At 41.2% G+C, this 15,464-nt stretch overlaps 1 protein-coding gene across 1 annotated transcript in view; it reads left to right on the forward strand.

Annotated features, from left to right (window-relative positions):
• TMA16 (translation machinery associated 16 homolog) overlaps nucleotides 1–15,464 on the forward strand; it is a 68,548-nt gene that overhangs the window by 32,937 nt on the left and 20,147 nt on the right. Inside the window, exons 4-5 of the mRNA XM_027866867.1 lie at nucleotides 3,215–3,299; nucleotides 8,268–8,416. Coding sequence (XP_027722668.1) covers nucleotides 3,215–3,299; nucleotides 8,268–8,416 — 234 coding nt within the window. The remainder of the gene's footprint in view (nucleotides 1–3,214; nucleotides 3,300–8,267; nucleotides 8,417–15,464) is intronic.

Below are 15,464 nucleotides of genomic sequence, written 5' to 3' on the forward strand. Positions count from 1 at the left end.
TGAGGCTTGCAGGAAGCCAGAGCATCTAGGAGGTAGAGAGGAGGGGGGAAGAGAATTCTAGGCATGGGGAGCAGCCAATGAAAATGCCTAGTCTTTTGCAATTTACTGAGTGTGAGGCGAAGCTTTAGAATTGTTTGGATTTGTATTTCTCTTCTTGATCTTTCTCATAGTTATTAATTATGATTTTTATTTTGAAAACTATTTAAATCCCCTGTATCTTGATTATAAGACCCTTATCAGAGATATTTGTTGCAAAGATTATGAAAGTTCATACCATAATAAAATTAGAAGAAAACTACCTTAGTTACTTTTCACAACTTTAGGAGAATTCTTAACCAAACAAGATATACAGGCCATCATGAAAGTTAAATAGAAAATTTTGATTACATGAAATCGAAAAGCTTTTTGTGTGTGAATAAATTCCGTGTAAGTAGAACAAGGGAAAGGGTTAATTGGGGGAAAAAAATCTCTGTTTCCAATATTAATGATAAGGATCTGATATCCAAGATATATAGAGAACAAAAACAACTGTCAGATTCATTGTCTCTGCCTCCCCCCCGCCCCCCCTCCCAAGTATGTTTGGATGTATTGATCAAACCTCATATGCCCTGATAGGGTATATCTCTCCTGTCTCCTATGGCAGCCAGACTTGCTGCTTGGGAAGACACATATTGTGTGAATAGGGCAGGGAAAGCAGGCATTAGAGGAGTTCAGAGTGAGTCTTTAGAGAAAATATTTAGGGAACAAATTATTAGAGACACCAAACCTACAGCAGCCCCATGGAGTGTGAAAGTAGAGACCAATGTTCTGCAGCATTTGTGAGGTGGAAGTCGCTCTTCAGGTGAGGCAAGGTTAGGACATAGATCCTGGTCTGCCTTATCAGTGAAGGCCAAGGCTGTCTACTGTATTGCTTTCCAGGGAGAACAGAGTGATCTCGATATCAGTGAGAACCATCAGGCCTTTCAAAGCAGAACATCACTCACATGTGTCCACTTGAGGTTTGCAGAGATCTGACTGTACAGGGAAGCCAATGGCTCTTTGGATCATATAGACTTCTTGCCCAACCCTTCTTGGCCTTGGGTTGTCTTTATGGTGCCACAGAAACTGCAAATCCTCCATTGCATTTCTGCAGATGTAACACATCATTTATTGTGAAAGGGAAGCTAAGTGACATAGTGGACAGAGCACAGGGCCTGGAGTCAGGAATACCTGAGTTCAAATCCTCAGGGTTCTGAGGAATCTGAGTTCAAAACCTTCCTTGCTCAGTGACCCTGGGCAAGTCACCCTGTTTGCCTCAGTTTCCTCATCTTTAAAATGAGCTGTAGAAGGAAATGGAAAACTACTCCAGTATCTTTGCTAAGAAAACCCCAAATGAGTCACAAAGAGTTGGATACAACTGAAACGACTGAAAAAGAACAACAGATAATTACGAAGGTTTTTAACATGGATATAGTAGTGTCATCAGTAGATGTGAGAATTCTCGCTCTCCCTTATGCCCTGCAAAAGGAGATATCCATGATACTCATGTTCTTGTTTCCTAACAGACTATTGGCTCTAGGCAGAGGTAATTCTTCTGCCAAGCATGAAATATCTCCTGAGCCATGAAAGGTGGATTTTTCATTTGTTCATCTAGGAGAAACCATTCAAGTAGCTCATGGGAGCCTGGTCATGGGATATATAGGGGAGTATGTCTTTATGGCTGACATCGTCTAGCGTGGATTTGGCAAACAAAGGTTGCCCCAACTGTGGTTGCCCTAAATTGCATAGCTTTTGTCAGAGATTGCTGAGATACATACGGGCAGTCACAGGCATCAATCAATACTTGGTAGTATGGGAGAGTTTCTCCTTTCACCTTTTCAGAGCCTTGGTCATCTAGGTCTTTTTTTTTTTCTGGGACTGAGGAGACCACATCTCAATGGCCATAGCTCACCAGCGGTCTTGGGTCCAGCCCAGCCCTCACAGCTATCATCCAATAGCTGCCAACTAATTACCACACACAGGGAAGGCAAGGAGATCACCACAACCACCTGGACCAACATCTTCTTTCATATCCTAATGGAGGGAGCCAGGACCCTGAGCCCAAGAGCCTTAGGAATGATGATGCTTCTAGCCCAGGGCCCTCAGACATTATCCTAGAAAGCATCTCCTGTGTAGATGCAGGACCTGGCATGTACTCTTCCAATTACTGTTTTACCCATAATTCCTAAAGATTCATAGAAGAAAGTTTCTGCCACCAAAGTCATGTGCAGTGTCTAATGGTTCAACATCAGAATCTATTATAATTTTATAAGTGGAAATATTAAAAAAGAGGCAACAATATTTGCTTTGCTTCTGCTCTCCAAGGACCATGGGATTTTTCCATTTGACTTGCAGCTGAAATCTTCCATTTTTTGTTGTCTTCCCTATTAGAATGTGAGCTCCTGGAGAGCAAGGACTGTCTTTAATTTTCTGTTTGTATGTCCAGTGCTTAGCACATAGCAAACACTTAATGCTTCACTAATTCATTCCTGGTCATACAAACTAGTCTGCCAGGGAAACAGGATGACACTTGGTACCCAAATACACTAGGAAGAAAGAGATGATCCATCTTATATTTCTATTGTGCTTTGGTACCTCAAACACTCCAACTGTCTCCTATACTTTGCCTTCTGATCAGTTTTAGTTTGAAAGGTGGGGAGTAGGAGGCATGGTTGGGAAAGGTGGGGGATAAGAAGATCTCACCTGATCAGGTCCCTCTGAGAAGCCAATATAACCTATGTGGGGATACTGATGTGGACACAGTACTCTGCTCTGTATCTGCCACCTACCAAGGACATCTTGTCCCAATTAGTCTTGTTAGATTCATCCTTAAGCCAGAAATTGGTGGTGTGCTTTGATATTGTGCTCAGATGGAGCACTATATGGTATCTATCATCTCTTTGGTATTGACTGTAAATCATACACGGACAGTTTAAAATCATGTGTTTTGGCCTCATTTCTGTCCTTTAATTAAAACTTTTCTATATATTGTTTGCCTCCCTATTAGATAAGAAATATATGACACAATTGTTTTTGCAAAATTAGTTTCATTAGCCTACTCTGAGACATTTTTAACACTGAAGTAGATTTAATGTAACATTAAATGTTTTAATGTTGGGGTTTTTAATAGTTTATTTAAGAAACTTCTAATTGTTTGGCTGGTATCATTTCAATAATTTATCACTTTTCCTTGTAGGTGAGAAACTGCAATGGTTTCAAAGTCACCTTGATCCTGACAAAAGAGAGTATACAAAAAAAGATGCTTGTGAACTAATAGAGAGGTAAGGAACAATATATAAGGAAGAAATGATTCCTGCCATTGAAGAACTTTACTAGCAAGGAAACTCAAGGAAAGCCTTAGTGCTTACACTAAAAAGGCCACAGACACCATACCTGGCACTAGAAAGCCTGGGATCTGAGGCAAGGACCTAATGCCACCCTGGCCAAGTCTCAGATTCCATGCCAGGAGCCAGAAAGATTGAGACCATAAGCAAAAATATATCATCGGACTGATTCCCAGGAAGGCTACTATACCAGGCCTAATATGGAGCCAAATGCATGTTTCATGTGCAGGGTGTCTTTTGGGAGGGCCCTGTCTCCTGGATATCTTGGGATATAACTGCTGTGCTGGTACCATATCTGAGTTCAGTCCAGTTCTTGACCTCAACTCCCTGCCCCTCCCCCACTTTCCACTCTTCCATTTTCCTTACATTTGGAGAGGGAACGACTGTGTCAATGTTACACTTAGTCATCACAGGCCCTTGGAAGGTACCTTAAAAATTAGTTCTTACTGCTCCCTTATATCAGTGATTGAGTCATTTCTTTTTCCCCCTACTACCTTTCCCCTTGTTTTTTTCCCCACCCAACTCAGTATTGTCACACACTTCTTTTCGTTCTTTGCCCTCCCCTATATATTGTGCCCTCTAGAAGAGCAACTTCAATACATATAGAAAAGAGGGCCACTAATCTCTATATAAGGATTCCTGAGGGCCTCATATTGACTTGATTTTAAAATGTAATGTTATCTGTGTATTTTTATTTTGTAACTTTTCCCAATTACATTTTTATCTGCTTCAGCAGTGTTTGAGAGTATTGTGGACCCTGTGATTTGATATCTCTGTTCTACAATATTACTTGATCATTAACCAATTTTCTTTTACCTTAGATATTTTTTTTTTGACAATTTTTTAATCTTCTTGTGATAATGGATGTCTGTCTCTCTTTGGAAGACACTGTAACCATGAGCACTCTCTCAAGTCCAGATTACTCCTCATACTGTGGACATACAGGGCCAAGAGGAAGGATTGGCCTAATCATTGCTCTCCAGTGTCATTGCCAGACCCTTCCTCTGATAGCATTGTTCTGAAAGCCCTCCTTCACTGAGCTTCACTCTATTTATATCTGTTTCACTGTGGTCTTCTACTTTCCAGGTTCTCTCTCTGTTCTGAAATGGTTTGAGTTACTGACTTAGTTTACCACTCATGCCTTGTTTTCAAACTTGTAGACTTCATTATACCTGTTGATGTTTTCTCAAACTCTTTGGCCTCCCATTTCATGAGATTCAGCTTCTACAGACTAAAGCTACATAATCCCTCTGCCTCCCACACATCACTCTCCCACCTTCACGTTGAAATTCCCTTCTTGGAGTATAGCCTCCTTTCCTTCCATCTCTTTCCCTCTTCACCAAAACCTATTCTTTTTTTTTTTGGTGAGGCAGTTGGGGTTAAGTGGCTTACCCAGGGTCACATAGCTAATAAGTGTCAAGTGTCTGAGGCCAGATTTAAACTCAGGTCCTCCTAATTCCAAGACCAGAGCTCTATCCACTGTGCCACTTAGCTGCCCCATCCCCAAACCTATTCTTTAAAAAAAAAAAAAAAGGGGGGGGTGTGTGTATAATATATATGAGTATATATATTAAACACTAGAACTTAAACACTAAAATTGGCATTTCAGTATGCATAAAAGCATATGGCAAGAGAATTGTATGTGAAACTCCAGATCTCCATTATATATGGCTTGATTTTTCTTTTAGAATAAATTCAGCGTTTAACTCTGAAAGTTCTCCTGCTTATTTGTTATTCTTTCTGGCCTTCCTTCTGCTCTGTTCATTTAAGAATGTTTCAGTGACTATTTTCCCTGCCTTTCTTCCTCCCTATCTCTCTTCTACCTCCCACTCTCCTTATTCTTTATCCTCAGTTTGCCTCCCAGTTTCTTCCCACCTGTTCTAGTAGATTGCCTGTAGTCTGACTTCCCTTTTTTCTGTTGGCAGTCTTGATGAGTTAAGCTGTGCACCATCCTTTCGTAGGTCTCTCATTTGCTTGTTCTGCCACCATTCATGATTCTACTATTATCACCCCCACCATCTGCCTTCTTTACTCTTGGACTGCTGAATGATACTGGAGGAAATTACAATTTGACTGTTGCGTGGTAAATTTTTATTCTTTGATGATTCCATTGCTCTTGGTGGTCTTACCAGACCTTCTCATCTCTCCTCAAGCCTGCATTATCTCCCCCACCAGTCTCTGTCAGTTGATGTCCTTACCTTCTAAGAAAGTAAAAGGCAGTTATCACAAGGTCCCTCTTTTCCCCTAAACTGTATCTCTAGTCTTTTTTTTTTTTTTTTTCAGTCATAACTTTCAGGTAGTCCAGTAATTTTTCAATTATCTCTCCTGGATCTGTTTTCCAGGTCAGTTGTTTTTCCAATGAGATATTTCAAATTGTTTTCTATTTTTTCATTCTTTTCCTTTTGTTTTATAATTTCTTGATTTCTCAAAGAGTCATTAGCTTCCATTTGCTCCGTTCTAATTTTTAAGGAATTATGTTCTTCAGTATGTTTTTGGGTCTCCTGTAGCAAGCTGTTGGCTCATTTTTCATGATTTTCTTGCATCACTCTCATTTCTCTTTCCCATTTTTTCCTCTAATTCTCTTATTTGATTTTTCAAAATCCTTTTTGAGCTCTTTCATATTTTTCATGGAGGCTTTAGATGTAGGAGCTTTGGTTTTGTTGTTTTCTTCTGATTGTATGTTTTGATCTTTGTCACTAGAGTAAGATTCTATAGTCTGAGTTTTTTTCCCGATCTTTGTCACTAGAGTAAGATTCTATAGTCTTAGTTTTTTTCCCTCTGTTTGCTCATGTTGCCCACCAATTATTTGACTTTTTAACTCTTTGTTAAGGTAGGGCTGTGCTTCCAGTGTACTGTCCCAAGCTTCGAGGGTTTTGTGCAACTGGTTTCAGAGGTACTTCTAGGGACCTGTAAATTTTCCGTTCTTCCAAGGTGGTATGATCAAAGGAGAGGTGTTTACTTCTTTCCTGGCCTGGGCTCTGGTCTGTGAGTGACCACAAGCACTCTTTTCTGCCTTGAAACTGTGAGGATTCCCTGTCCACCTCTGCCACACCAGCACTCCTCCTCACCCCAGGACCACCACCCAGATCCAAGTACGGGCAGAAAGCAAGAGAATCCTGCCTCAGCACCAGCAAAAAGAGATCTGTGCAATCCCCCTCTGTTCGGCTGCTTGATATCCACACTATCTGTGGGCCAAGAGCTCCAGAAGCAGCAGCCGCCATGGTCGCCCTGGAGCTGCGCCAGGGCTGGGACCAGACCTGGTTCCTCTCTCCCTCAGATCCGACAGACCTTTCCCACTGATCTTCTTAGTTGTCTTTGGCATTTGTGGGTTGAAAAGTCTGGAAACCACCCCAGCTGCCTCGTGATTCAGTCCCCTGAGGCCTGCTGCAGGTTTGCTGGAGCCCTGTCTTTGCCTGTGCTGCCCACCCCGAGCTGCTCTTCTTTCTCAGCCCAGTGCAACAAACCTTTCCTGTGGACCTTCCAGGTTATCTTGGGGTGGAAATTTATTTCACTATGTCTTTTTGTGGGTTCTGCTGCTCTTGAATTTTAGTCATTTTTTACAGGTATTTGGAGGGGGAGAGCTCAAGTCACTGCTTTTTTACTCTGCCATCTTGGCTCTGCCCCCCTGAATCCCCCTAAACTGTATCTCAAAAGTCATAGACATATTCACCTATACTGCTAGTTTTTACTTTTCTTTTTGAGAGACAGCTCTTCTTGCCAGAGGAGAAGACTTTCTCTAAGCCCTTGATCCTTCTGCACTCTTTCCCGCAGGAACCTGCTCCTTTCATCCTTGCCTCTTGATTTTGCCTCAGTTTCTCCTTCTATTGCCTTTTTCCAGAAACATGGGCTGTTGTTCACCCTCTTTAACAAAGTGTTTCATGATCTTAACCATCCTTCTTTTGACTAGAAAGAATCCTCTTGCCCTCCTTTTCCTCTGCTTCCTCATCATCTGATAACCCAATTGTCCTTTAAAGTTCAGCTTCCAGCCCCTCCACTCCAAAGGCTACTAATGATCTCTTAACTGCCAAGTCAAAGAGATTTTCCTCAGTCCTCTGCTTGGAGTTCTTATACTGTGAGGTCTGCCTTTCTCCTGTTCATAATCTTCCTTGGCTTTCCGAGTAGTTCTTCTCTAGTTCTACTACCCATCTGACTACTCTTTCTCAGACTTTCACTGAGTATTCTCCAGGGCTCCCTCCTTGACCTTCTCTTTCTGCATTTGGGGCAATCTCATTGGCTTCCATGGGTTCAAGTACTAGTTCAAGTATTTTTTTCTCCCCATGCCTTCCAAATCTGGAGGCCTGATAACTAGCATTGAAAGCAGTTAAGTGATCAAATAAAGACTTATTTTTTATTCTTGGCTGCTTGTGGCCTCCATCTTTGTAGCTTTCAATACCTGGATCTGAGTCAAGACTCTGTGACTAATGCTTTTGTAACTGGAATCAAGTGATTTTACTTTATTGAACTTTGGTGTCTTTATCTGTAATGTGGGGGTATTAATTTTATTTCTTTCTCACTAGACAGAGCAAATGAATTAACATGTGAAGTGCATTGTAAAATTGTAAGCCATTATATGTATACATGGGCTATGATTATTTCTTTTCCTAAAATGTTAAATCTGGAAGAAGCCTTAGAGACAGTTCAGTGTGGGTCCATCATTTCACAAATGTGGGATTAGAAGCCTTGAAAGGTTAAGTGAATTGCTTAAAGTCCTAGGAAGTTATTGGCAGAACTTGGCCTCCAACCTAGTACTTCTCATTCCAAGCTCAGCCATCTGTGGTGATTTAAGTGTCAACTATTAAATAAACATTGTAAGTTAAACTTGATTGGGACAAGGAATGCTGAGCATGAGTTTCATTGCAGAATAATGGAAATTTCACAGTTCCAATCCTTTTCTTTTTTCCAAAGTTATTTACATCGGTTCAACAGTGAACTGGAGCAGATTGAGTTGCAGAACAGCATCAAAGGCAGACAGGGAAGGAGGCACTTTCCTCGAGAAGCAGTCATCAAGCAGACTATGGAACGTGAGCGGAAACTCTACGAAGGCTACGGCGTGGGTGCGTCCGTTTATAGTAATTTTTCTATCTTTGTTCAGTTTGTGATGTTTTAATTTAACTTTTTTCCATTTTCCATAGACTGCTTTTTTCCCTTTTGATTTCTTTTCTTATTGTCGAGTTTGGATTAAATTTTTTTTGCGTATAGCTGTTATCCATTTTCACAATTAAATAGACTTTTTGTTTCCTTTGGGTAAGATAGTATTCTTTTTACAGGGATACTATACTAAGTAAGCTCTGGTTCCATTCTTTAAAAATGATTTTTGTAGGAATTCCTGGGTTTTAGCTCAGTTTTCTGGTGGTTCAGCTTAGGTTTTGGCCTTGACTCCTTATTTTTCTCATTTTCCTTACACAATTCCAAACCTGAAGTTGATTCCATCATTATCTGTGAGACTGACAGGCCTTAACCAGATGTTGTTGATTGTGCTTAAAGCAGCTTCTTTTTGCTGTGGCTTGGGCATGGGATGGCCTAGACACAGTGGTACACCTAGCCCATGGTCTGATACTGCCTCCTGTACCTCAGGTGGGGGCTGCCTGAGTGCTGTGTGGTCCCTAGTCTGGCCCTGCCTTCTGCTCTCTGTTGATTGCATGTCTTGTCCTACCCAGGCTTGTCTGCTCAGAGCTTCTGCAGAATTCTGGTGGTCTTTCTTGTAGGTGTTTCTCTTTGCTAACTAAGGAGAAGTAGCAAAGAGTATTTGGAAATCAACTCTTTCCTTCCAATGTACAAATGAAGAAGACAACTATCTTTCTTACCCCTGCACCTTGTAAGTGAAAAGCCAGAAATCTTTTTGAAAAGAATGTTGCCCAGATTTTACACTTATCTGGCACTGACTTGACTGTAGTCAGGACAGATTTTGAAGGACAAGCTAAGAAGTTGCTACAATTAATGCAAAACTTTGGTGCATTCTTAGAGAGAGTGTTACTGAGGTGTTTGTAGGGGATCTGGGCTCCTAGGTCCCAACACATCATTATCTTCCCATAGAAATCCTTGTGTTGGAATATTAATATCCATCCTCAAAAATAGAGAGTTTCTATCACACACCATCCGTCTTTAACTTGAATCAATTGAAGGCGAATTTGGTTAGTGATTTATTTTCTAGGTATTGACGTTGCAGTCCAGGGGTGCTGGGAATCTTGAAATTCAAGGGCAAATGGGCAAGGGTCTGCCTCGAAAGAATTCTACTAAAGCCTTCTTTCAGTCCTAGAAGTGGACCAGACTCTTAAGGAGTCTGAGCATTTGATGGGGACAAGATGGACACTTTGGTCAAGGAGTGGGGTGACTGGGAGGTAACAGAGAAAGGGTCTAGATGGAATTAAGGAGTGGTGGTCTAGGGTGGGGCCAGGTGCAGACAATGAAGGCCACTATGAAAGGGCAGTTAAAAGGATTAACTGGGAATGGCCAGGTTCCCTAGGGAACACCAGGGACCTGGGCCATATGGGAAAGCCCAGGGGAAGTTCAGGAGGGAGGGGGAGTTTCCAGAGCCCATACCCCATCTTTGGGAAGGGGTGTTGTATGATGTGTCAGAGTCACTATTAGGGAGAAAAAATCACGTGGAGAGGAAAGATCCCATCTTGCCCATTAGTAGTTCTTTTAAAAAATGGAAAGGAGACACTGACATTTTGTTTCTAGATACATTTAGCTAGTCTAGATTTAACCTCAGTCTAACCAGCTTCATTTTTATCTGCAGATGGATTAACTTTTAATTCAGTTCAGTTTAAAAAAAAAATGAATGGTTGTGAGCCTCTGTGTAAGACACTGAAGATGGAAGACAAAAAACAGTCTCTACTCTCAAACAGTTGACACTCTACTGGGGATGTACAATGGAGTGCACAATAAATAAAGTATTCTGAATAGAGAAAGAGAACTAACAGCTGCATGGATCAAGAAATATTGAATAGGAAGTGTTACCTGAGCTAAACCTTGTGGGAAGCTAAGAGGTTTTAGGTAGGTATTCGAGTGGATAGCCAGCATAGAAAGAGCTCTAAAAGCCTAACAGAGAGTAGGACAGTTTGTAATGAAATGACTATGAAATAAATCTTGAAAAGTGGTCTAGAATCTACATTGTGAAGGCTGAGGGGTTTGTATTTCTCACAGAGATAGTAGGGAGCAACTGAATACTTTTTGGATGGGGAAGTGACGTGGCTGTTATCTTGCACTTCATGATCTGCAGAAACTCCTCATTCCTCAAGATGAAATCAATTTTGAAACTCACTTCCTCAAATCATTTCCCACTCTAACCACAGGAATTGATCAGGCCCCCATGCCAGGTAACCTTGAAGCTTCCCCTTTACACCTCCCCCTTTTCAACTATAGTCGTGAGCTCCTTGTGGGCAGGCACTGTCCTATGCCTTTCCTTGTGTCCCCTGTGCTTAGCACAGTACCTGGCACATGGTAGGTGTTTGGTAAATGCTTGTTGACTGTGGCTCTCACGTGGTCTGTGCTTTAGGAAGATTATTTTTTCAGTGATTCACATTGATGAGGAATATATAACTCTTGCTTTTTTTCCCAGATGAATTTGGGCGCCTACTTCTTGAGGGGAAAGATGAAATTCGAATAAAATGGTCTGTGAGAAGCCCATTATGTTAAGTGCCACTGAAAGCCACATTAGGAGACCAATACTAGTAGGCTGGCCAATGAAATCCTGAAACTAACTGGTTCCCCTCTGCCCTGAGCTAAACAATGGAATAATAGTGACCAAAACTCTGAACTTCTGTCCTTGGTTACCTCATCTCCCCCACCCACAGCAGGTTTTCCTCTATAAGAATCCCTGGCCTCTTCTAACTAGTGGGTATCCTCCTTAAGTTGGAATCTCCCTTGTTGGGCATCTCCCTTAAAGACTCATCTCCCTTAAGGTGGGGTCTCCCTTGAGCTTTGTCTCTCAGGGGCAAAGGAGCATGCTTGGTGTATTGTGTTTGGTATGTTGTGTTGTGTAACCCCCAATATAACACCTATACGTGATTTGGAGACAGCCTGAGTGAATACTTTCCAGATGACATTATACCCCAATATTCTGGGGTCCCTATGAACCTCAGCAACAGGATAGATGGAAGAGAAGAGAAATTGTGAATAGGGAGACCAATTAGGAAGTTATTAGAATAATCTTATCCTTTTTTCCAATAATTTGGAGATCTTTGTAGCAGTAATAAAAATTGACTATTTTGAGTTTTCTATCCTAATCTTTTTCCTGGTTTCAAAGCTTTGATGAATAGGGGAAAATGGCCAATAAGAGCAAAGCAGGTGAAAGAAGTCAGGGACTCAGATAATTGGCAGATTGCAGAATTTATCTATGATTGATTTGAAATTGAAGGTATAAAGAAATCAGTTGCTAGGGGACTGATCTTGAAGGCTAATTTAGGCCCTCAAAATATCTGCTCAGTAATATGTTATGGAACAGAGCCTTTAGCTTGCCAGTGAAGATTGCCTAGCAGTTTTGAGCCCATTGTAGTCTCTTACTTAAAACTTATTGAATTGAATTTCTGGCTAACATGATAATTAAAATATAGTAGTCTAATTGCATCTTTTTTAGTGTTGTGTATACTATTTTTTAAAAATGTGGATTACGATGGCTTACATTTAAATAACAAGGGGCGATATGTTGTAATGGCAGAGAGCTAATCTCAGAGTCTAGAAAACCCATGCTGTACTTCACCACATAATTGTCTCAGAGTTTATGACAATTTTTTTTTTCCCAAAAAGTAGGGTGCGACCATTATGTGAAGCCTATCCTTTCTTCCTTCCCTTTTTTGCACCAACTTTTCACTCACTGAAAACTGTCTTCCCAAAAGCCCTGTTTCCATGCTGTTCGAAGAACACAGTTGATGTGGCTGGCTTCTACCCAACAATGAGAGCCTTGCCTAAATCTAAACTAACCCCTGTGGTTTGTGCCCACATCCTTGAATGTTGTAAGTTAACTTCCCTGCTTTATGACCACATCCCTGAACTGTTTTGTAAAGTACTCACCCAACACACCAGTGTCTCTTTTCCTACCTCCCCTAACACATCTGCTTCCCCTTTCCTGACATCCTTCCCTGTAGTTAACTTCCCATGTAGGAGCATACCCCCACTCCTAGCTGGGTGCCCAAAACTTGGGTATAAAAGTAAGCCCCTGTCTTATTTCAGGCTGCTAGTCTTTCCCTAAGACTAGCCCACTGTTGAGGTTTAGAGGTTTATGGGTGCTGGGACCCCAAAATCATGACATGTAGGTCCTGCCTTAATGAATTTGACCCACGCCTTTTTTCAGCCAAAGACAAGATTTATTAAAAATTAGACATATTGGCCAGACTCTTGAGGAATCTAAGCATTTGTGATGCTTGTAAAGACTGGGGGGCATGAGGAAGTCTCAACCCCTAAATGGCAGCCAGGATGGATCTTATATATGGAAGGACTATGGGATGAATCTAGGAGTGGCCAAGTAGTTTGGGGTGCCTGGAGGAGGGTCTGGAGAGGATCTGGATGGGAGTAACTGGGAGGTTGAATGGGACCTAGATAGGATCTAGGATGGAAAGGAGCCCTGGGCCATTTGGAAGTAACGGACAGTGGAGGGCTAGGCTCAATTAGTGTAACAAAGAATTTGGAGATTGGCAATAAGGAAAGGCTAGTTGATGGGACTATAGCTTCAGTCAACCACCAGAGACTTTCTTGATCAAGTAAGAGAATTCAAGGACAATCCAAGGGTTTTTTCTAGGGCTGGTAGATAGATGGGACCCAAATTCTTCTTGGGGTGAGGGCAGAGGTCTTGGCTTGGGCCCATACCCCATCACTACCACTTTTGCGATAATAAAATCTCTTGACTAGGAGAACCTCTGCCCCCTGAATTCTTTCTAGACAGTCCGACTCTGAACATCATCTACCTCTTCACAATCATTTTTAGCTTGAAGCCTGAAGAGTAGTTTTTATATTTACTCATAATCGGAAAGAAGTGCTTCAAACATTAATGTATCTCTGGCAGACTAACTGTACATTTTAGCTAGTGTGGGAAGATGCAAATCTTATGTCACTGACTTATTCACTGCAGCTTCACCTGCCCTCCCACCACTTCTTTTGCCTGTGGCTCTTCATTGGGTTGAGTGACAATACCATTAGTACTACAGCTCCCTAAACAAACCACACAAGTCTCCTTTCAGGGAAATATGCTGACAATTCCAGTGTGCTCTGAGAATTCTAGACTCAAAGCTAGTGGAGGGATGAATGCATATCCATTTGCCACCATTGAATACATTGCTGCTTTGTTTACCTTTTGAGCCATGTGACAGAATTATACCATGCAGTGAGTGTGAGATGAAGGGACAGTTTATTATGCAGAAATACAGTACTTAGGTCTTCCTGTGACATACCCTGACTGTGCTAAACTCTCAATGCCTCTGGCAACTCTTTGAGAATAGAAATTGTAGAGCTGGTGTTGTTCTGCTTTGCTGTAGGAGATTCCTCCTTTAGAGTTCCCTATACCACTGAAATACTTTGCTGGGACACTACATTATAAATTTTCGCTAAGTGCTGTCTCACAATAAAATCCTTTGAAGTGGATTGTGTTAGTATTGTTAACTTCATTTTGCTGATGAGAACTATGAGATTCGGAAGTGATGGGCATTGTTTATTGATTGAAAGCTAATGCTAGGCTTGAGGCTTTAACTGCTTCTTAGTAGCTGTGTGAAGGAGGATTTTGGAGCCATGCTGCTTACTTGGCTCCATCTAGATATGGCTCCTTCCAGGTATGTCTCAGGAGGTCCTTTTTTATTTTTTATTTTTTATTTTGTTAATAGCTTTGGGTTCCAAATTCTCTCCCTTCCTCCCTCCCCAACCACCCGCACTGAGATGGCAAGCAACTTGATACAGGTTATACATGTGTAGTCATGCAAAACACTTCCTGTACCCTCTATCTATCTATCTGTCTAGCTATCTATCTATACATATTATTTTCCCTTCAACTACCCTAATACTGACAAAGTTCTCATGAGTTACAAATATCATCTTTCCGTGTAGGAATGTAAACAGTTCAACTTTAATAAGTCCCTTATAATTTCTCTTTCTTGTTTACCTTTTCATGCTTCTCTTGAATCTTGTATTTGAAAGTCAGATTTTCTATTCAGCTCTGGTCTTTTCATCAAGAATGCTTGAAAGTCCTCTATTTCACTGAATGTCTATTTTTTCCCCTGAAGGCTTGTACTCAGTTTTGCTGGGTAGGTGATTCTTGGTTGTAATCCTATCTCCTTTGCCCTCTGGAATATCATATTCCAAGCCCTTCTGGAGGTCCTTTTGGATAGTGATCAGGACCATGGTAATGAATGCAAAATGGCTAGCTAGTTTGAAGAAGCTGGGGCCCAGGCTTTGATAGTCCAAGGGGATCTAGGACTTGTGATGAATATTAAAGATCAACCAAAAAGTTTTCTGTTTTAACTGTTAGGGATGAAAGAGTAGATAACGAAGATAATTGCTGACTGGCATAGATGGAAGAATGATAACTTATTTTTATTTGCTTGAGAACATACACTAAGAGATAACTGAAGACAAGGTACTTTGGGAGGGAGGGCATAAGCAATTATGGATTGGAATCTAGGAGGTGATGCTTGAATTCAGTCATGGGGGATGAGAAGGATTCTGTGAAGTGGAGGTGAGAAGGGAGTGCATTCTCGGCATGAAGAAAACCCAGTGCAGAAGCATGGAGACAGAAGGTGGATTGGTGTGTTTGAACACAGAGAAAACCAGTTTGGCAAATTCATAGAATATTTGAGGAAGAATGATGTCCAGTAAGTCTGGAAAGATAGGTTGAGACCATTTTGTAAAGGGCTTTTAAAGCTAAATTGGAGTTTACATTTTATCCTAGATTAGGTAATAGGGAGCTACTGGAGTCGAATAAGTAAGGGACATAGTTAGATCTGCACTTAAGAAAAAGCACTTTGGTCTCCTTGACTTATTCCACTCCATGTTTCACCTAGCTGCCAGTCAGCATCCCATTACAGTAATTTAGGTGGGAGATGATTATCTGTGTGAAGAGTGAAGGGGTTGGATATGAGAGATGTTGTGAAGGTAAAAATGGCAAGATTTTGGCAACTG

The sequence above is a fragment of the Vombatus ursinus genome, unplaced genomic scaffold (genome assembly GCF_900497805.2).
Source record: "Vombatus ursinus unplaced genomic scaffold, bare-nosed wombat genome assembly UNPS02014784.1, whole genome shotgun sequence".
Lineage (NCBI taxonomy): Eukaryota > Metazoa > Chordata > Mammalia > Diprotodontia > Vombatidae > Vombatus > Vombatus ursinus.